General features: G+C 42.8%; 1 protein-coding gene across 1 annotated transcript; it reads left to right on the top strand.

Moving 5' to 3' along the window:
* The first annotated feature begins 270 nt into the window (after positions 1–270).
* ERI1 (exoribonuclease 1) lies at positions 271–10,950 on the top strand. The gene is made up of 7 exons (XM_009586993.1): positions 271–288; positions 521–696; positions 3,114–3,324; positions 4,671–4,754; positions 5,412–5,521; positions 7,762–7,876; positions 10,525–10,950. The coding sequence occupies exons 1-7, from the start codon at positions 271–273 to the stop codon at positions 10,765–10,767; spliced, it is 957 nt and encodes a 318-aa protein (XP_009585288.1). The 3' UTR covers positions 10,768–10,950.
* The last annotated feature ends 16,558 nt before the right edge of the window (positions 10,951–27,508 follow it).

Consider the following 27,508-nt stretch of genomic DNA (forward strand, 5'->3'; position numbering starts at 1 on the left):
GGGGAGGCCGGCCCCGCCGCGTGCTCGACCCACAAAGGCTGCGAATAACCGTTTAGAGTCCAAGCGCCTTTAGCTTCTCCCGTTAGTTTATTGCTTTGTTTATTTTGCACAGTACTGGGCATCTGTCTGTCCGTGCGTCAGTTCATTAAGGTACCGAGAGAAACCTCTTCCTGCCCGTTGAGGTTTGGCCAGCTCGTACCAGAGAACTAACTTTTTCTGTTGAAACTGGGCCACACGTTCAGGTTTTGTCTCTTGGAGCTAGTTTTTGGCATGGCTTCAGAGACATGCGTTAGTATGCCTTCATTCTGTCTGTTGGTTTTTATGGAAGTGAGAAGAAAAATGGTGTTTCAGAGCAGTATTGATTTTCTTATCCGTCTGTAAGCTAGTTCAGTCAGTTTGATCATGAGTGAAACGGTGTGATGTTTTACTGCATTTGGTGTCAAAACGATATGTAAATTGTAACGCTCTAGCTTCTTGTTTTGACCTTCTTAAATGACCTTCGGATTTCTCTTTCTTCTAGGGTAGGCAGCATTGTAGGATCAGTGATCAAGAAACTAATGGGAAAAACTCAACTGCCAGTTCAAATGACTTCAGTGATCCGGTTTACAAAGAAATTGCTGTAACCAATGGTTATATCAACAGAATGACCAGAGATGAGCTCAGAAGTAAACTTGCAGAGTTCAAGCTTGAAACCAGGTTAGGCTGATTTGTAAACCTTTTGATTTATTTTTTAGAGCAGTGGAGCCATAAGGGATGATTATTTTGAAGTTTGAAAACACATCACAAAGTGAAAAGCAGATATGCCACCAGTTGTTTCATATGCAGTCTTGATGCAGCTTTTGTCGTAGGATGTGATACTGCTTAATGTGTTATCAGAAATGTGCGCTGTCTCAACTGGTAACGCAAAGAAACAAAAGAATATGTAACAGTAGGTTACTTCTCAACATGTTTTTGGTCCGGGGAAAAGGATAGGTCTGAAGGACTGCAAGAGTTCTCAAGTGGTGTTGCAGACCTTCAGTGTATAGAAACTCACTTCAGAACATACGTGTTTTTATTTACTGTACGCAGTACAGATCTGATATTGGATAGAACCTCTGTGGTGATAGGGCTCCCAATTTAATCAATGCAGAGCACAGGTACCTTTAGATGGAAAGTTTGCTAATCTGAATAGATGAGATAGAATAATGTGAATAGGTGGATGTACTATAAACTGGATTTGTGCTCATTGAGGAGGGAAGGGCTAGGTATGTAAGGGAGTGGTTCCTGCTCTATCAGAAATGGCCTTCAAGACCCTTTGATACTGCTGTGGGCAGACAAATTTGAGATGTTGAGAAGAAGGTCAGTTGGGAAAAACAAAGTGTGTTGTTTCTGTTGGCAACAGTTACAAGGAAGTAGTGGTGGTGGTGGTGGTGGTGGGGAGTTAGCAAAGTGAGAAGCTACTGCTCTGGAGGAAGAGGGAATTTGAAAGGTGAGATGGAGTCTGAAAGGAGAAGTCTAGCTTTCTAGAAAAGAAGGTGACTGTAGGGGAGAGGATGTTGAGAGAAAAAAAAAAGGAAGGAACAGAGATTCGTTTGAAAAGAATAAAAGGGGGAAAAAAAATGGTGTGGGTGGAAAGTGCAGCCTGCCACCTCCACCCTGTCTGTCTGCAGATGTTCTGGCTGTATGTTTTTTTTAATTCCTCCTTTAGTTATATTACTTTCGCTCTTCAGGAGTAAAAAATTTTATCATCACCTGGTAAAATTTTTAGTAAAACAGGTTAGATTTGTACAGCTATTCAGCAGTTATTCTGATTTAAAAATAAAAAGCAGAATTCAAATAGTAAATTATGTGTCTATGGTTTCCTCCTAGGTTATTAATTTTCTATTTGTGTTTTTTACTCAATTGTAAATGCAGAAAGTTTTAAACTTTTCTTTTAGCTAAGCTAGACTTCTTTTGTCAATATCTTCAATTAAGTTGGTCAGAATATGTCTTACATGTAAACAAATAGTGCATCACCTCTAATGTAGTGAATTGAGCTGACTGCCACACACCATCCTTTCCCTTGGGGTTATTTTGATAGCAGATCATCTCCTGTTTCAACTTCTTTTATAGATTCGATGAAGAAAAAGGTAATTTTCCCTTCCATCACTCCCATACTGTTTCAACTTTGAATGAACTGGTCATTGAATTAAACTAGATTAATAAACCAGGGTGGAAAAAGTGTTACCTGTGTTTGCAGAAGAGGCTGATGTTGTCAAATGCAGGTTTAGTAGTCTGATTCCAGTTTTTCCTTCTGGATCAGTGGGCTGCTTTTCTGATCATACCACTTGCTACAAGTAGCTCTTATGGCTTCTGTGATTTCCTTTGCAATGTGTAATTTTAAAAATAACTTCCTTTAAAGAGTAAATTATCCTTGGTTATTCAGCTTTGCTTTGGTACATGGCAGTTCTGGCACCTGCACTTGCATATTACAATGTTTGTATTAAAAAGATGCAGTAAGTAACTTTAATCATTTGCCACTGTGAATTTTTGTGTTAGCCGCAAACCTCCTGAAAAGCAGGATCTTGACCAGGAGGTTTTTCTGACAACTGAAATCTTGAATACTTTACTCTAATTGAGTTACTCAAGCTCAATTTTAAATTTAAATTGAGACAAATTTAAAATGTGGGTGTTTTAGCTGGGTTCTGCATTATCTGTGCCACTGATGCAGAAATACCTCCGGCATCAGTCGCTTCAGGCAGAGGGCACAGGGAAATACAGTACTGCTTCCAGGGCCAGAGGTTATCTAGGAGCAATCTGCAAAGACTTGGGCTTTGCAAAGGCTTTGGCTACCGAGTCTTGCTGAGCTGGAGGTGACTGCAGAGTGTGTCTGCACCGTGCTTCCCAGTCTGTCCCCAAATACTGATATTATCCAGATGTTTTAGTTGTCGGGGGTATTGCAGCCTCTGCGTTATCCCAGATAATGGAGCGTTAACTGTATGATAAAGTTGAATTCAGACTTCATAAGTGCTGGTGTTCAAAATGAGGTTAATAAATGATAAACTTTCAAATGTTAAATATAGCTTCAGTTCTACAATGGTGAAATAATTAATTAAATGAGAGTGTGATCTTTGTCACTTTCCTTATCTCTTTAGAGGGGTGAAAGATGTGCTGAAAAAGAGACTGAAAAACTATTACAAGAAACAGAAGCTGATGCAGAAGGAACCCATTCATGGAGACAGCTACTATGACTACATCTGTGTTGTTGACTTTGAAGCAACATGTGAAGAAGGAAACCCACCTGAATTCACCCATGAAATAATTGAGTTTCCTGTTGTCTTACTGAACACGCATACCCTGGAAATAGTAAGTGATCCAATTACTGTGTCGGTATGCTGTCCTTCGATGTAACTTCTTTGCTTCAGGAAGTCTAGATTAGTTTTTTGGTAGATGTTGAACTTCCCCCCCTCCCCTCCGTAAAAACCTATCCTCTGTGCCTCTTACATACAAACAAAACTTTCTTTCTATTCTTAGAGCGTCTGGAATAGATCATGCTCCTGCAGTTGACTCCCTCTACTGATATGAGGGACTTTCAGTTTCTCAGTCATCCTTCCCGCGCACCCCCACCCCGCGTCTTTCCCTGTTTTAAGATCCACAAAGCTATTTCTAGGACTCAAGGGATTCATCATAAACAAGAATTAGCAAATTCTGTGGTCCTGTGTGAGGCATCTAGAAGAGACTAATGCAGAGGTCTAGAAAGTGGGATTGAGTGAACTCTGCTTCTTGGTGGGCTAGACTATTTCCACGATGTACCTGACAGATTGACAGCTGTGTAACCTGATTTTAAACATACTTAGTAGGCATTCGGCAGCCTCAAGTGCTCTGTTCCAGTACAGCTTTCTTTTAGGAAAAACTACTTGCTGTCTAACTAAAACTGAGTGACTCAGTGAAATGGAGGAAGTCTGCGCTCCTCTGACTAATGGTTCATTTATCAAGAACTTCTTAGAAGAGGAGGATGTGATGCTACGTTAGAGTGTAGCTGCATGTATGACTAACTGCAGAGAGAGGATTGTGCAGATTACGAAGACTGTTTTATTACCTTTAGAGTAGTAGGAAACAGGGTGGTTTTTTTCCTCTGTCCAAAAGGTTTTGTATAGCAGCAGGGATTTGGGGCTTTCTTTTTTCCATGAAACTTGCATGTAGTCTTTACTCTTGTACTGCTCGGTTTCCCAGAGTGAGGTCATTGTGTGTATCTCTGACTGACTGGCATCCAGAGGTGTTTGATTTGCATGCAGCCTCTGAGATGTGCGGCCGGTTGCCTTCCTTGAATTACAGGTGAGCCTTTAGAGATACTACCTAAAAAACATCAGGCTTTGCTCATGCCTCTCATTTCTTTTTTCCTTACTCATGCTCTCCTTTTCCCCAAATCCTTCCCTTTATTGCAGTCTGACCTTCTCCCCTCTTACATCCACAACCTTGCTCTTCGGTGCCTACTGGCTGAGAGGAAGGACGTGTTCCGGTTGGAAAGCCATCCATCCATACCATTGGGAATCTCATGATGGCCAGTCAGGGCGCTCATATTGACTGGGGAGGTACACACTCCTTTTTGCCTCAAGCAGGGCAAGTAGCCGCTATAGCCTTTCAGCTATGGGCAAGCCAAATAAGTTGCAACCTAGTGTGCTGCTGCTGAGCGTTTGATTCTCTGATTACAGGAGGATACCTTTCAGCAATACGTGAAGCCAGAAATTAATCCCAAGCTTTCAAACTTCTGCATCAGTCTGACAGGAATCACCCAGGTAATTTGCACTTTTGTTTCTTCAGGAAAAAACATGAGGAAGAGATGTGGTGTTGATGTTTTCAGACTGGTAATCTTTCATGGTAACTTTTCTGTAATGCTTGTTCTCGTAATCCTTGTTTTTTCCCCCCCTCCCAGTTATCACAGAATTGAGTTCAATAAGTTGGTCATTTAAGTGTTTGTAAAGAGCTGTATGGAAAAGCATTCACTTTGTAATCCATGTGTAGAAACTTAATCTTTAGCAGAGGAAAGCACCTTTTTAATTGCATCGGTTCCTTTTCTAAGATTTTTATTCTAAAGGGTTTAGAGTCTTATGATGGCAATGGCTTGTGATCAAGTGACTTGAGCAGGAGCCTGGGAAGCAAGCTCCAAAGTTTTAATCCAAGTTCAACAGCTGACTAACCTTGTTACCTTTATAGATGCGATTTGGAGGTTGGCTCTTTTAGTGGTGCTTTTGTGGTGCTTTTTTTTTTCAGTTTAGAAAAATCTGTCCAATTGTCTGCTTATTTTAACGTGTAATCTGTTTCTAAAGATTTTTGTGAAGCCAACTTAGTGAGTGGTTCAGTGAGTGCCTATATACCAATATAATTCTTACACTTCATGCTGGTTTTTTTTTCTGAAAAAATGTTCCTCACTCTTGTTTTTTTGGTTCTCTTAGGACATTGTTGATAAAGCTGATACATTTCCTCAAGTTCTGCAGAATGTCATAGAGTGGATGAGACAGCGAGAACTGGGAACAAAGTATAGCTATTCCATGTTGACAGATGGGTATGTCCTTATGTAACCTTCAGCACGATCTAAAACTGCAAAACCGTGTTTAATCTTTATGAGAGTATTGTTAAAGGTGGATCATGACATTGCCATTTTGCCATTTTATTATAATTTTAGCTTTTGGGAAAATCAGAAAAGCTGAACTAAACAATTTGAAATGAAGCTTAAATCCATTAGATGGCACTGTTTCTTTCCTAGCTTTCTGTATGCAACTAAATGACATTGAATAGACTTTTTATCCTTTTTTGTTGTTGTAATTCTCTGTTTACATCTCGTTTTCATGCAGCCTGAAAATACCTGAAAATAACATTGTGCAATTTCAGTTCTAAGCAACTCCAATGCTTTCCTGAATCCGAGGTTTCAGAGATGTGTGGTGGTTGTGTTGTATCCTATGTGTGTTAGTGTTACTGTTAATACATCCTGCATATTTCACCAGAAAGCAATAATGGATTGTGCTGTTTATCGAAGGAGAATGGCTAGCACAGAAAGCTCTCTGCTTTGGCTTAGAGGACTGTGGCTCTGGTGGGTCCCAGCTCTGACAAGCTTTGTGTGTGAGGGATTGTCCTTCAACTGCCACCTGAACTTGCTCTCTCACAAGGTCTGCATGGAACATCAAGTCCCCTAATGACTTTAAAGTGAACAGATCTTGAGATCTAGATATATCTGTGATGCAACATTGTTCTTGTGATCTTAGCTTTGTTGTACGATGAAAGATACTCTTTGAGCCTTATCTTATATAGCACTGGCCCTGGAATTTTTCTGTAGGTGATGCTTGCTTTTTAGCTCTGAAACATTACTATTCTGTTAACATGTCTGCTTTCCTCCTTCGCTTGGAAGGAGGGATTTAAGTAGCACAGAGAATTTTTAACATTAGCCATGTTGAGTTGAGTGATGCATTTTCACGTTGTTAGTTTGCCTGAGTAAATCTTCTGCAGTGCTGGATTAAAAAGGCAGTCCTGTGCCGCTCTGTTACAATAACTGTGTCAAACCAAATGGAGATGAACCTCGAAACAAAACTGGAGTTTATGAAAAAAGAGCGTGCAGGATCTTAGTATGACTTCCTAACACTTCTGTCAAGTAAAACACAGATAAATATTCTAGGCTATAATATGAGTGGTTTGAAAAATAATGCATCGTAGGAGATGAATGGATACATAACAAAAGCTTTTTTAACTAATCCAACTTACCAAGTGGGAAAATTTTTTTGGCCATGAGTCTTTTTTCTCAAAATTCCTGAAGATTTGGACAACAACTATAAATCACAGGTCTTTTCTGATGAAGAACCTGTATCTCTGAAATGTGGTTATGTCCACTGTGAACAGTGAAGCCATTTAAAAGTGTCACACAAGACTTGAGGTGTACAGTTTAGATCCATGTACACCTTAAAAATAAGGAATTAAAATAATGTCATTCCAACTTTAATTTAAGGAACTGTGGTAAATACTGCTATTTGACTAATTTTTTACCTATGATTAGGTTTCTATCTTGGAAGCAACAGTGAATTAAAAAAAGAAAATGCTAAAGCAAAACTGATGCAAGACTGGTTATGTTACTGGGCCTAAAATGTGTCTGGAATTCCCTTCCAGGGGAATCCCCTCAGTGAAATTCCTCAAGGAAAATAGGTGCAGTGAAATCTGTCATATAGGTGAGATTGTGTAGACAGCTGCAAGAGAGGGGGGAAAAAAGGCTTTATTTTAGCTTGAAGCTTACAAACTTGTTGGAGTGGTTCCCTTCAGGAAGGCGGTCTAGAAGTGCATAGGGTTATCGTTTCATCTTCTTTCCATAAAGGTCTGGTTCTCTTAAAACTAAGTGCGGTCTTGTTTCAATAACCTACGTTAAGCAGGGAGACACATGCATACCCAAGTAATCAGGAAAATTTAAGGTGTCACTTGCTTCCCCGAGGGCTGTGTAAGCATCTCGTTTATTGGCAGTTTTTGAAGTAGACGTGGTAGGTGGAGAAGTTGGCGTGCTATTTTTTGTTTTAACCATCCTGGACCTGAAACCATCCTAGTGAAAATTTTGCTCATGTCATTATTTGTTTTCCCAACGATTAGCAAATTCATATTAAAAAATTCTTTACCATGATTATAGCAAAAGAGCTTTTCCTAAACTGTTTTCCTTCTACTGACCACCAAAGAAAAGACAGCTGTTTATACTACCTGTGCAGTATGTAGAACGCAGGGCATCTGAATTACATATTACTAATGTTTGTCTCTTTTCTCTTTTGACTTTTTAAGATCTTGGGATATGAGTAAATTTTTGAACATCCAGTGCCGTATTAGCCGTATCAAATACCCTTCTTTTGCCAAAAAGTGGATCAATATTCGCAAATCATATGGGAACTTCTATAAGGTTTGTACAGATTGTTGTTTCTCTTGCGGAAAAATTTGGTTTAAAAGTCTAGAATGTCCTGTTGTGCTTGTCATCTTTACTTGTGTGGTATAAAATTATAGTACTTAAACGAGTCGCCTGGGGTCTGATTTTCAAATGTGCTTCGTGCCCAGATCTCACTTTACTAACTGAAGATCCTATAATCCACTGCATTTTGATTTTAATCTTGTTTTTAAGAATCAGGTGACGCTTCATGAAGGACTGTCTAAAAATGTCATACTGGTGCTCTCAGATCAAGTGTGTCTTGAAGTAGTTCAGGTGAAAAGACTCTGTATTGATTTTTCAATTATTTTTTCCTGGTTTCATGTACACTACAACACTAATTTGCACCACTACCCTCAGATATATCCACTTTTGACAGTGTAATGGGAACAGAGAAAGATCATAGAATCATAGAATCATCAAGGTTGGAAAAGACCTCTAAGATCATCGAGTCCAACCGTCAACTCAACACCACCATGCCCACTAAACCATGTCCCTAAGCGCCTCATCTACACGTCTTTTAAATACTTCCAGGGATGGTGACTCAACCGCTTCCCTGGGCAGCCTGTTGCAAGGCCTGACCACTCTTTCAGTAAAGAAATTTTTCCTAATGTCCAGCCTAAACCTCCCTTGGTGCAACTTGAGGCCATTTCCTCTCGTCCTATCGCTAGTTATTGGGAGAAGAGACTAACACCCACCTCACTACAACCTCCTTTCAGGTAGTTGTAGAGCGCGATGAGGTCTCCCCTCAGCCTCCTCTTCTCCAGGCTAAACAGCCCCAGTTCCCTCAGCTGCTCCTCATAAGACTTGTGCTCCAGACCCTTCACCAGCTTCGTTGCTCTTCTCTGGACACGCTCCAGCACCTCAATGTTCAATGTCCTTCTTGTAGTGAGGGGCCCAAAACTGAACACAATATTCAAGGTGTGGCCTCACCAGTGCCGAGTACAGGGACACGATCCCCTCCCTACTCCTCCTGTGATACAGCCTAGGATGCCATTGGCCTTCTTGGCCACCTGGGCACACTGCCGGCTCATGTTCGGCCGGCTGTCAACCAGCACCCCGAAGTCCTTTTCCTCTGGGCAGCTTTATTGCAGATTAGGACATATCTGCAGTTGGATCAAATTGTCAAGAGAAAAGTAATATCAAGTTCAGTGCTGGACCCTATTGCTGCTTTCTTTCACTGTAAGATTATCATAAAATGTGTTACTTGAGATTCTAGCAAATTCCTAGTCAGTCTACACTAAACCATTTGTTTGAATGTGATTTCAGCCTAGCTGACAATCTTCTCTTGAAGGGCTTTTTCATACTACATGTAACCTCTAGAAAAAAAAAAAGAGGTTAACATTTAATAAGAGAAGAGCTTTACTTTGTGCTGAGCAAATATTACAGGGTTGCTCCATTTCTCCCTCTATTATTGTGCCTTCTCTGCATGACTGTTTCTGTTGGAAACATGCGAGAACACAGAAGTCTTGTTAGTCCTATCAGCTTTAACCTAGACATACATTCTTTTTCCTTCTCTGTTGAGCAGTGAGTCCTTTTTCATCAAAGGCGATGAAGATTGTAACTTAGAATGAATCAGTTTCTTTTTGCTTTTTGTGATTTTTTTTTTCTTTTTTTTAATAAATGCAAACAGTTGTAGCATTTAGAGTTGTTCAGTGCTTCTGTTTAGCTATTCCGTGCTGCTATTTAATCTGTTGTTACGTAATAGTAATAGATAAAATTAATGACAAGGAATGTATTGTAACTTTCCTGTGCAATATCGCACAACCTGCAGATATATCTCCCCTGCCCAGTTTGTGGGTGTTATTATTGGAGTTGCATATTGCCAGGTTTTGGCAACTGTGTTGTCACCATTCTGGCTAGCTATTAAATCCAGTAGTATGGTGCAATATCCTGGAACTTGTCATGTCCCGTGTTCCCCCACCCCAACCACCATCACCAAGAGAGCAAACTAAAGTTTTCCTTTAAAGTTATCCTTTTGTTGTTCTTTGATCTTTCCAAAGCACAAATGTATATTTAGTAGTTAATCAAGAGAGGACTTGGGGCTTTTGCCGGTGCAGCACTTTGCATTGATAAGTCAGTTAACTTCCTTGTCTGTTCACACTGTTGGTCATCCGTGTAAACATGGGCTGCTATAGGTGTCGCTGATCTGTTCCTGCGGTGTTTGGAGGCATTCAGAAGCTCGATGTCAGTGAGAGTCAGGAGCCTGGTGCTTCTTTAATCGCTTAGCATTTGAAAGGAAAACCAAAATCTGATTCCCTCTGCAATGCCACTTTGGGTGGTAATTCCTTTTTTTATAAAGCTTGTTAAAACTACCTAGGCCATGGCTTCCACCGTTGCCAGCGCTGGCACATCTTGAGCTGGTGCTGGTAATGGTGAGAGGCTCTTGAGATTATCCTGAGTCTAGACAAGCTCCTGTTGACTATGCCTCCTCTGTAAAAATGAAAGTGTCTGTCTCACCAAGGTGCTTTGAAATTAAATTGTTAGTGATCTGAAAAAAGGCAACATGAAAGTAGTATGTGACTTAAGTAGGCTTAAAATCTGCATATGTTTCTACTGCACTGTGTTAGATTAAAAAGACTTGGTACCGAACCTAATTCTTGAATATGGTTCACTTTCTCCATCAGGTTCCTAGGAACCAGACCAAGCTGACAATCATGCTTGAAAAGCTGGGCATGAATTATGATGGGAGACCTCACAGTGGACTTGACGACTCTAAAAACATTGCAAGGATAGCTATAAGGATGCTGCAGGATGGCTGTGAACTGCGAGTGAATGAGAGAATGCATGCTGGACAGCTTATGACAGTCTCCTCCTCAGCCCCCTTAGAGGGAGCCCCTGCTCCACAGATGCCCCGCTACAGAAACTAGCAGTTCGGGGGTTCTGCCTTAGGAATTGCTCTCAGATACCCGCTGAAGACTGTTAAGAGCTTATTAAACAGCCACCTCTGCCAACCTGTCTGCAATGCAGAATCTGAAAGCACCTTAACTAATCATCTCTGTTGAAATAAAGAGGAGTGTGGAAGCTCCTTGCTCTTTGAAGCCTGTGTTACAGCATTTTTTTTTTTATACTGATGATTTTTTTTGTTGTTGTTTGCAACTTTTCTAGCAGTAAGGTTGATGTGTGGAATCCAGGCAAAGTGTTAAGCTTTTAAGAACTTGTAATTTAAACACATGCAAAGATCGATTGGGCCTGTGCGCTGCTGTTCCACCCCAGCCTGTGGGTAGTATTTATTCACTATGCCATACTCTAATGATATCTAGCATCTGATTATTCATTGCACACGAATAAGACATTGCTGGAAGAACTGAAATAGCAAGTGGTCGGGCTGGCCTTTCCTGATAAGGCACTCTTCTAAGGGTTCTTGCTGGTAATTTTTTTTTTTTTTTTTTTTTATAAAGTCTAGGAAAAATGGAAGCATGTTCATCAATTCTGAAGCAGTAGAGAAGTACTGTGTTGTTTGGTTTTTTTTTTTTTCTTTAAGGGACATGTTTGTCTGCTTCCACATCAGATAGAAGAGCTGTGTATTGAATAAAAATGCCATTAATGCAGTATGATAGTAATTTTTTTTTAACCTGTATTTAAAAAGAGAAGGTTCTTCAGTGTCTCCTATTCCTGCTACACTCATAGCTGCACTTCATTTAATATCACTTTTAGACACTGTCAACTATTGGGACTTAAAAGTGAGTGAAGTAAAAATAAGTTCAAAACATGCCAGATTGTCAAAATGTTGTGCTATGTGGTTGTTATGTAAAACAAAACAAGAAGCTGCTAGTTCATAGTTAAAGACATGCTTAACTATTTTTGGTACCTTCCTGTACCTCTGCCACCATGAAGCTATGCCTTTATCTCAAAATCTAACATTAGAAGATTAATATAATTTTATTAGTAAAGGCCACATCTAATTATTAACAATTACTTCTGCTCTCTTCCTAGGCCCCAGATAAGATGATATTCAAAAGAGGCTGAAGTGTTAATTTGCTTTGTCTCCATGGGCTGTTAGGAAGTACAACATCAATGTGATCAGCTCTGCATTAGAATGGCTTGTTCTGAAAAGCGGAATGATGTGTTTCGGTTGCTCTTAGTCAAAAAAAAAGTTAGTTTGGTATCCCTGTATTATAATTCATTCTTTCTTTCTGCCACTTAGATTCAGGAAACAAAATAACCAATTCATAATAAAGCTTTGTTGAGAACATTGACTGCTTGGCTAATCAAACTCCTCCCAGCTCCCCTTGCTCTTCTGACTGTTAAAGCGGATCAATGGAAACGTGAAAACTTTATTTTAAATTCATGTAAGAGAGAGAAGTGTTGGTTAATTCTCAGTTGCTTTCTTCCTACATGTGAAGCAGTTTTCTTTCCAGAGTCACAGATTTAGACAGCCACAATGGCTTTAAAATGATGTTCATTTTTTCTCTGAAAATAAATACTTGTTCTACTTGTAGAGTTTTGTTGAACTTCACAGTTTCCTTTCTTTCTGTAGCAATACTTGATGTATTTTCAGAAGGGTAAAATCCAAATCTCTGATACGCTTACTCTGAAAATACCATTTATTTGTCAGCCCATATTTTGTACAAATTGTTAATTACATACTTGCTTTTCACTCTAGCAACCATAGTATCTTCTTCTTTGAAGAACCATGGTAATGTACTTTTTTTGTCTCTGAGTTACTGTGGTGAATGTTTCTGTGATAAAATTGAGTCTAACTCAGCAGATCTCTCTGTTGGATGCTGGCAGTATCATAGACTTTGTCACTAGTCTATTATTTACAGGTCTGTAACCAGGCTCACGGTCCAATGAAAAACTTTACTTGTTACAGATTATACTACAGGTTTCATAAGTGAAGAGCTGTTGTAATTTTACATCATTTATTTTAAGTACAGAGTTGTTTATTTTTGTTAAATAACTTCAAAAAGATAGTTTGAGATAAGGTTAAATATTAATAATTGTTTTCTGTTTACTGCTTGAGTAGTTTTTTTGTCAGTGAGTTGCAGAAATCAGTGGAATCATTCCAGATACTATTTTATCTAAGTTGAATTAATGTCAAACTGTAAGCTGTAACTATTTTCTCAGAATGTTTCATTCTGTGATTTTGAGATGAAGTGAATTTTATCAATGTTTGTTGGTTTACTTGAAATGTAAACAAACTTATTAAACCAAGTTGGTATTTATTAACATGTCAGGTACTGAATTCACTATAAAGCATGAGATGACTTCAGCAGTCTTGGGGGTCTTGGTCTCAGCATGGCCCATGATTAGTCTTCTCTGGTGAATCTAGCAACATTGCCATGGCTAGGTGGCTTAAATCTCATGAATGTGACTAGTTCACAACACTCAGTAAAGGGATAAATTTTCCTGGGTGCTTTCGTATTAAAGGGGAAGGAGGCATTTGAGGGCAAAAAAATACATGGTATGGTGATTCTAGTAGTGATGCTTGTGTTCAGCCAAACAATGTTTTTTCAGGTTGATCTCGTTTGTTCATCCAGAGAAGCTTGCTGAGTGCATCTCTGCTGTAATGAATATTTTTATTTATTAGAGGAGTCATCCCATGCTGGAAAAAGTCATTGCCAACTATGTAAGAAACAATCTCCTTTTTATGCAGAAAAAAAACCCACCTGCTGATACAGTAAGAGGCTTTGTTTTGTTGTTGGGTTTTTTTAATTTCACATTTCAGGAGCTGTACTTTAGCAACTCTACCGCTACTGCAGACAGCCTTTGTAAAACACTAGTGAACTTTAAACAAAGGAGTTGCAGACAAATTTCAACATGAGCACTTTCAAGTAGATTTCTTAATATGTATTTATATGAATGTGAGACGGATTCACAGAATCTTGGGGTTGTGTTAGAGGGGAAAAAAGGTTTCTCAGACAGGTTAAAGAGCAATAACCTCTCTGTCTTGATGAGCAAATGCCTGAGCAAATGTCGCTAGCTGCATGGGGAAGAAGAGGTCACAACAGTTTGTAGCCTCCCATCAACCTCCTAGTGAGGTGTGGCTACAGGGGCAAGTTGTCCATAGAAACTGTTCCTGCCTGTGCGTGTCTTATAATAAGGTAGTTTAATAATGTAGTTTAACAAGGTGGTGGTTGTTTCCATATGTTGTTGGAAATTAACATTGCCATGAGGAGGGGGCAGTGGAAATAAGTAAAAAAACCTCAGTTCACTTTGAGTTGTGGTTCTCGTGCCCTTGGAGAGCTTTCGGCACTTTACTGCAGGCCTTCACTGCTCCTGCGTGACCTTGCGGAAGCAGTGTTTTTTCACCACAGCTTCGCTAAAGGACAACTCATTTCTCTTGCCCTGCAGTTCCCAAAGTTGTTTTTTAAGTCCTCCATTTCCCTTTTTCTTCCATTAGTGAACTTTTGCCTCCCCTGAAAAGATGTTTGTGTTAGGTAAGATCTTTGTATGCTCTTTTTAATCCTGGGGGAAAAAAACAGTCCTTTAAAAAGAAATTGGAAGTCTTACCTGTGGAGGATAGGTGTCAAGAGATCCAGTTACTGACTGGAGGCTTTTGAAACAGGCTAAATGTGTAGAACATCATTCTGTTGCAACCAAGACCATTCTAGCCCACTCTCAAGGACTTCGTATTTGACAGCGTCATGGGCAACAGCGACAGCTTACCAGAAGGATTCCCCTGATGGCCATACATGAAGTAGCAAGGTGGTGGTCAGTCCATGCTTCTGCTCTACCTTGTATTGAGCTGTGGCCTAGCTGAACAGCCATAGTAGGGAGCAGGCTAACACTTCATTTTAGAAGGCCTTCCTGCTCATCTGATGGAGAACAGGGTGCTGATCTGCAAGTATGGACGTAGACAAGGCTTTGGAGGATGCAAAGTCACTTCTCTCTTGGGTTCCTTCTAGTTTGGTCTTTGTGCATTCACAGCCTCCAATACTGATTGGCTCTTGCCCCCTTTAAATCAGAGGACTTTGTGTTGTGGGAGAAAAGCCTGAAGTAGCTTCAGGGGTGTGTTCCTTAAAGGAGTGTGCCTGCTTTGCACTAAGTGGCCTCACATGGAGGAAAGACTTTTTCGAATGAATGACAAGCAGAGGTGACTTCTGGGTGTGTTGTGATTAGGGATGTGATTGCATGGCTCAGGCAGCTGTCTCCTCTGTGGCCACTCAGTTCAGGGGTACCCCATGGCTAGTACCATGCCCTGATCCTGCGATCTTAACTCAGTGTGGTCATGACTGCACATGTTAACTGTAAATCTCATTATGCTGTTTGCAGATACATATAGTGGAGGTTTTTTGCCTACTTTCCTGGCCAAGTTGTTGCTAATCATTTTTTTGCTATTTGAAGTGAATGGTAGTAAGTACTTGCAGGTGATTCTGACCTCCTTTGTTTATGTTCCCTGTTTCAGCGATGTTGGTTTTTAAAGAGCACACGTAGCCAAATGGACCTCTGAGCCAGAGATGTCCCAATAAGCAGGAATTGCTTCATCGTGCTTGTGTTCAGCTTCGGGGCGGTGCACAGGTCCTGGGCTGCAGGCTGGCCGTGAAGCATGGCACACCTTCCCAGACAGCTACATGCTCAGCAGAACACCATGCTTGGGCATCACTTATTTTCACTTATGTCTGCAGTCAGTGTGATTTGGAGGTCTCCTTGCTGTGTTCCTTTCTTTATTTCATAATAATTCATAGTTTGAATTGATAAGTAGTTGAATACTTATGCTCAGAGCAGCATGAAAGTGCTTTATATGTAATTTAGAGACAGGTGTAGCAGTCAGCGGTATGAGACTCAAAGTGCCTCCCTTTCTCACCTGAAAACACTTGAACGTTTGTGATTAATTTCCATTCATGCAGGTATGGACTAAGATGATAGAGACCTAGAAAGAAGGGAGCAATGACAGCTGGGGTAGGCCAGGTGTGTGCTTATACCTATCCGTATAGTTCGAGTGTTTCATACAGTTCAGGGACTCTGAGAACAGGCTTTTTGGGATGCCTAACACCATGTACAGAGGGGGTGACTGACTGCTTCTGCGCTAAGTGTGGCTGTATTTAAGCACAATCTGGAGGATAGCATAGTCATATATTGCTATCCTCCACAAAGAGAGGGAAGATGGAGCCAGCCCCCCGACCTTGTGTTAGTGATGGCTCTGCTCCCATGGGAGGCTGGACAAGAAACCTCCCCACCTACTTTCCAAACTTTCCTACTTTTCCTCTGGTTCTGTGAAAACCATCAAGGGGAAAAACAAGCTGTAGATTATCTGGTAGTCTTAAATCTGCTGCTGGGATCACTTAGTTAACTGGGAATTTTCCATGCATTTTTGGCCACAGACAGGGCCTTCAGGCCAGCTTTACTCTTCAGAGGACTCCGTTTCACATTATTGATAGAGAGCTGTTCTTTCCTACCGACAGAGTGTCTTGCGATGTATTAGTTTGGAAAGTTAAGCCGTGTGCTGCTGAGAGTAATATCCATAGAGCAGGTCACCACACTTGGCAGTCTTCAGTAAACAGGCAGCCCTGTAGATAAGGGGCGTTTTTCTGAGCTGAGAAGCCTGGGTGGGGCATGGCTGAAAAAGAAATCAGGCAACCTTATCCGGCATCGGAGGGAATTGCTGTGGTGCCTGCAAAGCCCGTCTGTTGGCGTGCTGCAGATCTTTGGGAGCAGTTTCCTTCAGCTATGCTGGTGCTTTGTTTCCCCCTGTTAATCTGCAGAGCCACACGGGCGTGTTTCTTCTTCAGACCCTTCCCAAACACTTCAAATTTCCTGCTTTTGGGGCTGGCTTCTCTGGAATTTACTGGCTTGCTCCTTGTTCTTGCTTGTTTTGCTGACATGAAATATTCCTTCCCTGACCCTGCTTGTACTGATTTTCTAACATACCATGTCTGGAAGCAGCTGTACCCTATGCTGTAATCTTGTCTGTGCTGCTAGCCTAACTGTTACGAACAGGTCTTACAGAAACCTTATCTGATCAGGGACTGCTGCCTCGTTAGGAGCTTTTATAGTGCGGTGTTGCGATCCCTGAATACTGCAGCCATTTAACAGATGCTAGCAGTGGGGCGGGCAGTGTAAGTAAATGGAGAATCTCTCGGCTTCCTTCACAAGTCATGGCAAAAAGCTTGTGGCAAATTCTCATGGTTTAATGGCGCATTCATGCTTGCTATCATATGCACATCTCCTCTGCGGCTGCTGCCACCATTAGAGATTAAAAATTGTGGCAAGGACAGTGTCACCTTGAAACTGAATGCCAGTTAAGTTAGATGTGTGATGGGTATTTGTTTTTACCCTAGAGCTGCGTTGGTAAGTGTAGCATCACATGGAGGAGGTAGAGTGATGCTTTACTGGTGATGCTTTTCAGCAAGTAAGCCGGTTCAAATGCCTTTGATTTTTCTGACAGATTGTCATTAGCCTTCAAGCATGGAAAACTTCTGTTCTTGTGTTGGTCTTGAAACAGGAAAATAATGTTTTTAGATTTATAAAAATCTTTTAAAAGTTTGTATTTGAGGGATTGGGGAGATGAAGAGATCTACATATGGTTTCAGGAGGACTGGGAAATTGAAAGCACTTTAGAAGAAACATGGTGCTGAGAAAGTGTTTTTGTGCTGTCGAGTACAGGAGCATGTGACAAACAGAATGGATTTTGTTCGGAGCAAGACATTCTTGTGATAGTTGTGTAGCATTTAGCATTGGGTAGCTGTTTAACACTTTGGAGTGGGACACCGCGGAGATCTGGAGGACCTTGGTCAGCCTTGCTGGCTGTTTTTGTGGAGCAATCCCAGCAGAGGTGCATCTTCTAGCACAGAGCAAGATATTATCAGGCTGAGATGGTGGCAGCTCCATAGAGGAAGTCAATTAAACACTACGCCTCAACATATCAGCAGGAAGTCTGGGAGATGGTGATGTTCTTGTAAGTGTTGGATCAAGGCTTCCAAAATGAATGCTCCTCAGACAATGCTTTCACTATGAAAACAGAATCACTGTGACAGCCTATGATTTAGCTCCCTTTCAGGCAGAAAATCGAAATGCCTTCTTCCTGTCCTCCAGCCAAGAGACCTGCCCACCTTGGTGGATACTGCTTGACATAGACATGGGAACTTTTTGGTGGTTTAATGGAGTGATTTGGCAGAGAGTGAATGAACTCCTCTGTGCTTGGCTGATTCTGTCCATGTGTGAAACATTTCCGTAGAGATCGCAGTAGATGTGTCATACTGGATGAAACTTCTGTCTTGAATGAAGGTAGCCATGTTCAAGGCTGTTGAACTTCTTTCCCAAGCTAAGAGACCACAGACCTAATTCAGGTCCCTCGGGGTAGCTGTGGTAGTGAGCAAAATACTGTGGTGGAAACATCAGCTTTTGTGTCTGGGAGGTGAAGAATATAGAGCTTGACTGTGTGCCACTGGGTATATAGTAAGCTTGTCTGACTATGTTCATACTGTATATGGGAGGGCTTCACAGTTTAACATCTGAGCTGGTGGCTGCAGCCACCTGGCCATTGCTGTGGGGAGCTTTCTATCTGTTCCTCCTCTTCTGCCATCTGCATAATCTTTTAAAAATTGCACAAAATCTCCTTAAGCACATCCTGCAGCTCAGCCAATTCGCCATGTTCTAGAGTCCTTTGTACATACAGTCATCTCTCTTTTAGAATATAAATGTCTTGAAAGTGCTTCCCCCTGCCCTCCATCTTTGAGTTCTGGAGCACATGTAGAATGGACTGAACTGTCTTCATATACCTCTGTTCCTCCATCCACACCAACTACCCTTCAACCTGGCAGACAACCACTGCTCTGTTCACTTGTGGGTTTTTTTGACAGGACTAAGTGTCTGTAACATACCTTGAAGTAGAACTGACTGCTTTCTGTCCCCTTTTTGCTTTTCTGTTCAAGCTTTCCACTCTGTCCTGTACCAGCTGTGCTGTGCGTGTCTGGACTAAGGTTTACCTTTTCTTTTTCTCCTTCTCCCTCTTATTTTCTTTTCCCTATGCTGTGATCCTGACCGTGGCATCTTATCATAGTTCAGCAGCCCCTCAATGTCAAGAATGTAACCTCCCAAAAGTATGTGCAGTTGGACTGAGCCCTACGCTTGCTTTAAGGAGAGGGACAAGCGTCGTAAGTTTTATACACTGACTGTAGTTTACAGTGAAGTAACTAGCCCTGTTCTAAAGAGGATGAAATTCAGGCATAGAATTAAATTGCTGTTCCAGTTTATGCAGCAAGTAAGGATAGTGCTAGAAATGGAAATCAGCTGCCTTGTCTCCTCAGCTGCTGTCTCCCCAAAACCCTGTACTGTTTCTTTTCGGTAGACAACATCTTAATGTAGGTTGCCACTAGAGGAAGAGGTTGTGCAACTGCTGTTGTGATTTTGGCTGAGCTCTTATGGGGGACAGGCCCTTGCCTGAGGGAATTGCGCTCAAACTCCTGGTCTCCAAAGCAGCTGGCTCTGCATCTCATCTCTGGACATGCAGGATATACCTTCTGCAAATGCTTTCTTAAGCAATGGGACACTGCAGTCTGCCTGCCCTGGCTCTAGCGCTGAGAATTCCAAGAGCTCTGAGTGCATATGGTCACTTGGACTGACAGCGTAAAACCCTGTAGACTGTGTTGTCATGACTGCAAAGGGACATCAGCAATTGCTCTTCAGCTCTTTCGTGCTAGCAGGAGTTCTTGAGATTTGTAATAGACACATTGATATGAATGGAGAAGGAATGGAAGTGTCTAGCAGCACAAGAAGGAAGGCGTTAAAGAGGTGTATGAGAATGACAGGTGCTGATGGCACATGTGTTAGCAGGTCGTCAAAATTACAGCACACCTACAGCTCCTTCGAATACCTAGATGGCATGAACAAGGGGCACCCTAAACCAAGACAAGACAAACCTGAAATCTCAAGGTGTAAAAATATGCTGGTTGGATGATAAAAGAATGGGATTGGAGCAATTAGTCGTTGAGATAAGGAGACAAAAGACAGTGAGTATATCCTAATGATTCACAGAGGTAGGACAAGATGATCCTAATCACAGGTTGGGCTCCTACAGGTACAGAGAGCACATCCAAAACCTGCATATGCTCACCAACGTGAGAGTTCAGGAGGCTGGGGGAAAATAGCTGGCATCTTTTTTGTTCCAGCATATTGCAGGTAATCTTGGCAAGAGCATGGACCCTTGGTGCTTGCAGTCTGGACTGACCACATGGAAACCTGTCATAGTGCTTCTGGTTTATATGTATGTGAGTATGCATGAGTGTAATCAGTTTGCGGTTTTTTAAACAAAATCACTTTCTATGGTTTCACCTTGAGCTTTGCTACCATTGTTGCTGCAGTGTGGCTGCAAGAGCAGAGATCCATCAGTGCATAGGCAGTGCTGCAATGCAAATGCATTCTTGGTCCAATGTCTTTGGGGGAAAGTCACCTTTTCAAGTCACATTCTCCAGCTGTCTCTTCTCTTTCACTTATGGCTTGATTCTTCTGCTTTAAAAGCAAGTTCTGACACTGTTTTCTGCTCCTTGGTTTCCTGTGACAGGCTGTCTTACTCTTGAAAGCTTGCTGGGAACCAATCAATCACTGCTGCCAGTGATTTTAGCAGTAGCACTAGAATGTCTCACCAGGATCCTCTGCTGATCCATTTTATTTTGGCTTCCTGTGAGCGTGAAAAGTGGTTTTGCAAGCATATATGTAGCCAAATCCTTGGGTTGCAAGGTGGTCCACTTAGCACTTTGCTGAGGCACTGATGACCTCCTGGACTGTTGGGGTCCCACACAATGTAGAGGGCAATCTCCCACAAGGATGTAGAGGAGCCATCCTTCCAGGATCTACCAATACAAGGGCAAACTCAAAGGATGGCAGGGGACTGCAGTGTCCCACTACAAAACTGAAGACTACAACCACAAATGACGGGCCTTGAAATGCAAAAGGAGTCTGTGAGTCCTTCTAGACATAGTCTACAAAACATCTCAAGAAAGCATGAAGAAGTGTGCATTTTTGTCAGAGTTTAATGGGCAAATGGAGACCAACTAGGAGGTCGTTTTCTCAAGGAGACAGAAGGATGCCTGTTGATTAGAAGTGGTTCCTGCTGGCTGGGTTTGCCACAGATACATAGTTTTCACTCTAGTCCTGTTTCCAATTCCACTTTATTTCTTCCTGTCTCAGAAGAGCTTGACACAAACAGCACGTAATTCACCCTATCTTAAGCTCTTTAAGAATTAGACCTGTAGGGCCTGCTAGGGGAAAGATTTAGTTACTTAAAGATAGCTGTCTGGTGCCCTCTGGTATCTGAGCTGTCTGCACAAAGCTTGCAGATACCATATGGGACCTGCAGGAGTCCTCCTGTCTTCTGAAGGAGCAGCAGGAGGCCAGACTGGAGACCTGAGATATCTCCAGTAGCACTATTGCTCATACCTGTGTGTGGGCACTGGAATGGTGCCCCCGGAGCAAGCCCATGGCCCAGTCAGCTTAACAGGAAGAGACAGGTACCCCCAGAGGATGAACTGTCCCGTTGGTCTTTGCTGCCTCTTAATATGACTTAGCTGCAAGGTAGAAGCTGTGCTGCTGCTGTGCAGCATACGAGCTTCCACAGAGCCTTTGCTAGAGGGATGGGGATTTCAAGCAGCCAGGAGAGGGAATGCAGTTGTTAGGCCAAGACATCACCTCCCAAACACCAAAGGCTTTGGGAAATGAGGACATGTTTCTGTTTGGCTCACTTGCTAGCCTTCCCAAAAAGCATGGGAGGAAGACAGCTGGATCTGGATTTAGCGGTTTTGTTCCTTCACTTCAGTGAAAATGAATAGTGACAGCTGCTATAGGATTGTTAAGGTTGGGATCACCTTCTGCTATACTGCCTGTTCGCAAAAGAGTGGTGGAGGAGCCTCCACCATTGATTTTTGTGGAAATCAATTACTAGCCAAGGTCCTCAACTGCAGATCAGGCGTGCTTAGCCTTTGACCTTCAGGAAGTCTTGAACTGATTCAAAGTTGGCAAGAGTCTCTGAAGCACTTGCTGAAATGAGAAAAGTGTGATGCTTATTTTTTTGGTAGTGGTTTGGTGCAAGTATTTAAGCTGGGATGAAGGGATTTCAGCTCTTCAGTTTCTTAGAGCAAAATGCTGCATTTGGGATGCCTTGTCTTAGTGTTTTCAGGGTTAGGTGTCACTCCCATTCAGGGCAACTTTTGCCTGCCAAACTATCTCTGTGGTTGTCTGCACAAACCACAGAGCCTGAGACTGTTGTCTCCTTTCCACTGGTAGAACATGAAAAGGCACTTCTTGCATGAGCAGGACAGAGCTGCTTTCCGTGCAACTGCGTGAGAACAAGTGGAGCAAACTAGAGTGCTAGGCATTGAACCCAGCCTTGCAAGAGACTGCCATAGCTGAGTATAGATGAAAGGGGTTGGCAAGAGAACTAGCCCTCCCCTGCAAAAAGAAAAATGCCTCAAATAAGAAAGAAAGAAAAAAGGAAGTATTCTTGCACTTTATTTTCCCTTCATAAGTTTGGAGCAGCCAGTCTTTCTGGGCTGCCTTCAGCCCCATCCTTCCTCTTCCCAGAAAGCAGTTTTTTTGTGCTAAAGACTGTCCCTGGCAACAGAGCTCTGCCTCTGGAAAGGGTAATGCAAGGCTTCAAAGGGATGTGCCTGCAACACTGATAGCACAGCACTAGCCTCTTCCACAAGCATGGGAGTGCTTTGTTTTGATTATTTAGCCAGGAGAGTTGGAAATGGCTGGGAGACTGTTGAAGGCAGAAAGGGACAGAGCGCTGGCTGCAAACAGAGGGACAGCAAGTAGGAGAAGTGCATCTAAGGATGGACTCTCAGCACCATCTCCAGTCTGCTCCCCCAGACAGGCAAAAACCCCCACTAGAGAAAGAGGATCATCTTCCAGAGGAAAACAAGAAAGAGTGGAAAATGGATACAGGCAAATACATGCATAAGCATCTGCAAAAAAGGACGGTGAAATCTACCCACACACTTCACAGGCGGAATCCTCCTCCTCCCTGGGCTGTATCACTCTTCTGCCCATGGGTAGGACTTACGGGTACTGCAGGGAGCAGGGATACCAGTCTGTCATCTGAGACACGGTACAACTCATGGGCAGGGAGTTGCGGAAGTAAAGGACTGGCAGCCAGCTCCTAGGCTGAAATGTGTTTTGCATGAACAGTTCGTACACTTCTGCTTAACAAACATCTGTAAACAGAAAGGCAGTTTGCCCACAGTCTGTTAACAGGTAGCAGGGCTAAGGTTTGCCAGAGAGTTTGCTTGCAATGAATAACTCAACCAGTCCTGCTGCCCTTAAATTTAGGTAATAATGCTGCAGTCAAAGGCTTTCTGAGTTTGGCAGCTAATGCTATTGTGGGCTTGTCTCCGTGTTTGGCCTAGAGCCTGCACTATTTCACAGGTGACTTTGACCTTGTGTGGCAGCATCACTACAAACTGGTCCCCTTTTACGTGGCAAATCAGGCACAAATTCTTTCACCAGCTTGCCAATATCAAACTTGTAAAGTAGCCAATGTTTTTGCTAGAGGAGACTGAAAAGAGAGCTGGGGGGTGGGGGGGATGCTGGCTTCAGGTTGCCATCTGAAACACCTTCCCAGAGTTCAGCCTGATGGCACTTTTTCTTCCCCATCACCATCTTACCATTGGCAGTGGTATTTGTTCAGGGTCCACTGAGAGCTTATTTGGCACCCACTTCTCGGACTCTGAATCCTCTCAAGGTTTCTGTAGCTAACATCTCCCCTCTCTTTGCCTTTTCTGATGATCGTAGGACACCCTCTCTCCACAAAGCTGCAAGTTTAATTTCAGCTCATCTTGACCCCAATACTGGCAGGCTCAATACGAAAAGGAGTCTTCAGTGAGTGCTAAGGGACTAAAAAAACAAGATTACACAAGGTTGGAAAGAAAGGGACATCTGAATAGATAATATGCAAATATAATTCTAGCATAAACTTAACACCCAGATGCATCTTTGCCAGTGACTAAGCCTTTCCTGCAGGCCATGTTCCCAGGGCTTTGGTGTCCACAAGAAAACCCTCTCTCCCAGCTGCTGCCCTGACTTCTGCGGAGGTTGTCAGCTTTGAGATGGAGCAGTCCCCTCCTTCAGAATAACCACACCTCTAAGCACAGTTCTAGGTGGTGCTCATCCATCTTCACTCCAGTTTTTGGATGAGCCCAAAAGTATCCTTGATGTTCTGGAGCTACATGTCTTTAGTCCTCAGAGGTGATTTTTCCTGCCTAGCTCGCACCTGGGTGACGGGAGCAGGGGAGATGATTGGTTTCCCTCTGCTTGGTGTTTGCATGGTTGTATCAGAATCACAGTGTCCAGTTTGAGGACCTCCAGAAGAAAGATGTCTACAAACTGGAGTGAGCCAGGCAGTGATTATATGTAAACCGGCCCAAAAAAGAATAAGTTGGCAGAAAACCACACTCCTCACCAGTAAGGCAGGAACAGTCCTCGGACAGGGTGGTTTCTGTTATAAATGGTGTACGTGTGATGGACAGAGACATGCCTTTCTCCTGAGCCATGACTGTAGGGGAGAGGCAGGGTGTGGAGAAATAGTGCTGCTCCCATCTTTTACTAAAGGTACTTCTGAGCTCTTGACACCTGGGGAAATGTCACGTCAGGCAGGGAGGGTCTGAATGTGCTCAGAGGGAGGCAGGACTGAGGAAAGGGTCAAGGCAAGAGGTGGAATTTAATGGTTTTGCTTAGTGCCTATATCTGGCCCTTTTTTAGGTGTCCCAGGTGACCCCAAGTACATTTCCAAGGTCACCCAACAAGGAGTCAGAGTTGAGAAGGACCAATGGCTCCCAAGTCATGGCCAGTGCTAGTAGCCAGTTCTTCAGAAAAAGCAGGAAGGTGTGTGTAGCCATAAGCATTACTTGCGATGCTCAGGCAGTTTTAACTTTTAGCCTTTCCTGAGGCTCCTAAAAAAACACCAGAGTTCTTCCCAAGGTGCTAGTGCCTTTTTTTTTTTCCCCCCAGCCCTAGGTTCTTTTCTAAACTTGCCAATGTTTGATACCACAGGCTCTTGATTTGTCTGTGGACTACTGAAACAGAGAATTCTTGCTTTATTCATATACAGAAAGTCTTTTGATCTCTAGCAAGGAAAATATAAGAAAGTACCAAAGTAGTGTTCACTGCACACATTATTCCAGTTTTCAGGTGTTTGCAGTACCCTGAGATGTACCAGTTTTGCAGAGGCATTGTGTTCTTGCTTGTTTACTTCATAAGAATCGGCTGAGGATAAATTTCCACATTGGGCATGCTCAAGTGAGTGCCCCCTGTTCTTTACTGTTTATATTTTGCAATGACCTTTCTCAAGATGAGACCCTCATCACCCCAGGGACATTTTCAGATGTCCTTTTTTCCAGCTGTAACTGGAGCAAAATGTTGGCCAGGTGAGTTCAGACAATCTTTTGCAGAGACGTGAGCACAACTAGCAGTGGGGGATGAAAAACACTAATATATCTGAGGGCAGTAACCTCCAGAAAATAGGTCCCAATGGATACTTGCCCCACTGTAGGCATTTTCACAATGATTGTCCATAGCTTAAGCCAGCTGCAATAGTTTCTACTTGCACTGCTGAAAACACTCTGTTTAAGGATTGTGCTTAACAGAAAATAACAACCAAGAACACAGCTTTGAGTTTCAGGGTTGTTGAGAAATTCAGGGCCAGTCCCTTGTCTGTGTTTGAAGAGAAGACTTCGTACTGGACAGAATTTCTTTTCTTGGTGTTGCCACACAAGGCTTTAGGGCTCTAGATATTTTTGAACGCTTTTGAGAGCCTTGTTCTGCTTGGGAAGTCCTTCCAGTTGCTGGCAAGCTGCTCTCGTTCTGGGTTCTGCTTAAGGTGGTCTGCTCAGACCCAAGCGTTTCACTCAAGGGTGGTCTGTACTCTGCTTGTCCTCACATCAACATAGAAAAGGTCTCTGAGTGGAAAAAGACAGCAAGGTCACCTTGCTCAACAGCTCAGAGTTGAGAGTGGAGAGCACTTATTCTGCCAGAGGCAATCGTTGGTCTTACAGCTTGGACACACTGTCAGCTGCACACATAGCTCCTTCTCAGGGCTCTCACGTTGTGCGATCCTAGTGCCTTATGGTGGACAGAGGCTGACCACAGCAGCCCAGCTGTGTCCCACACTGGTATGCTTGCATGTGGTGTTGCTAGCCGGTCTTCACCTACAGTTGCTGTGGGGCTCTGGCACTAGGTCACATCATCTCAGATTTGGTACTGGGACTTCCTCCCCTACCTTCTTCCTGGGAATGGGCTGAAAATGCTGCGATGGGCTGTCTGGTTGCCAAGAGGCAAGGAGCAACATGAGCATCCTAGATCTCAGTACTTCCAGCCTGTCTCTTCTGCTCTCAGGAGCCAGCAGCGACAGGGAATCTCTCACCACCAGTGGTCCTGCACCAAGTCACGTGGAGTGTGAAGTCCTTAGAGGAAGATTCCTACTACTGGTATGTTGAGCCTTGATTTTTGCTTTGGAGAAGTTGCGTGGGTGTTTGCTGCTGCAGCAGATGGAAAGCCTGCTGCAGCAGTTCCCTCCTTCCTGCAGGCTTCTGACCTTCCTAGGAGCAATGTTTGACCAAGGCAGGTCTGACTGACAGAAAGACTACAGATAGCTTATTCAGCTGTCCTGTTCCTATCTCACAGCGTCATGGGCTGAGAAACTACCCAGACCTGATGTCCCTGTGCTGCTGGAGGGACAAGGGAAGGGGAGCTAAGTACAAGTGACCATGCTGCATGCTTTTCCCTTCTGTTGGTTGGTTGTGTAAGTATAAATTCATGGGAGGCAGTGCTTCTGCGGAAGCAGTGACTGTGGTTTTTTTTTCTCATGAATTTTGCAAACGCTGGCCCTGTTCCCATGTTCGCATACTTCTCTTTCTCTCCTAACATACAGGGACCCAATTAAACATGGACTGCTGGCTTTTTGCATGGCAAAGACATTTTTTGAAGGAAGTATAGTATGCTCATTAAAACAAAAAAAGCAAAGATATCAGAGTTCAGCTAGCTTGGTAATAGTCTACTTAATGATTTTGGGGGCCGAATAATTAAAAAGCATTTGTCTCTTTTGGCAGGCACGTTTGAATTGAGAGGGAGTACTTTTGCAGCCATTTTTACCTCTCCTGAGGTCACTGGCTTTCTGCACTCCATTTTTACAGTCTTTCAGTGTACACAACTCATGACAACACTGTTTTGGATAGCAACGGTTCCTATGGTTTTCACTAGGGGAGGCTGAACTCAGAAACATCCTATTTTTAAACAGGATTTAGAAAGACAGGGGAGGGGGGCAGGGAGTGACACAAGGTTTGATTCCCTATATGGAAGACAGTGAGGTTCTGGCTCCAGCGTGGGTCCATCAGATGACTTCACAGGGAAAATTCCACATCTGCAAACCTTGCCAACAGGCTTAAAAACTGGTAATCATCACCAAAATGTCCACCATGGCCTTCATCTCTTGTGAATGCCTTTGCTTCACAGCATTCCTCTGTGGTCACGTTCAGGTCCATCAGCATGGACTGGATGCCTGTCACACACCTCTCGCTGCAAGAGCAAACCCAGAGAAGCGGTGCTGGGCCTTAGCGCTTTGTAGGTCTGATCTTTCCTGGTCAGACTGCTCCTCAGTAGCCTTTGGCAGATGTCCAGGCTTCCCTGTTCTCTGTCTGTTTGGCCTTCATTCTGTCTGCATTCAGCCATTTGTGCAAA

The sequence above is a fragment of the Fulmarus glacialis genome, unplaced genomic scaffold (genome assembly GCF_000690835.1).
Source record: "Fulmarus glacialis isolate BGI_N327 unplaced genomic scaffold, ASM69083v1 scaffold11301, whole genome shotgun sequence".
Classification (NCBI taxonomy): domain Eukaryota; kingdom Metazoa; phylum Chordata; class Aves; order Procellariiformes; family Procellariidae; genus Fulmarus; species Fulmarus glacialis.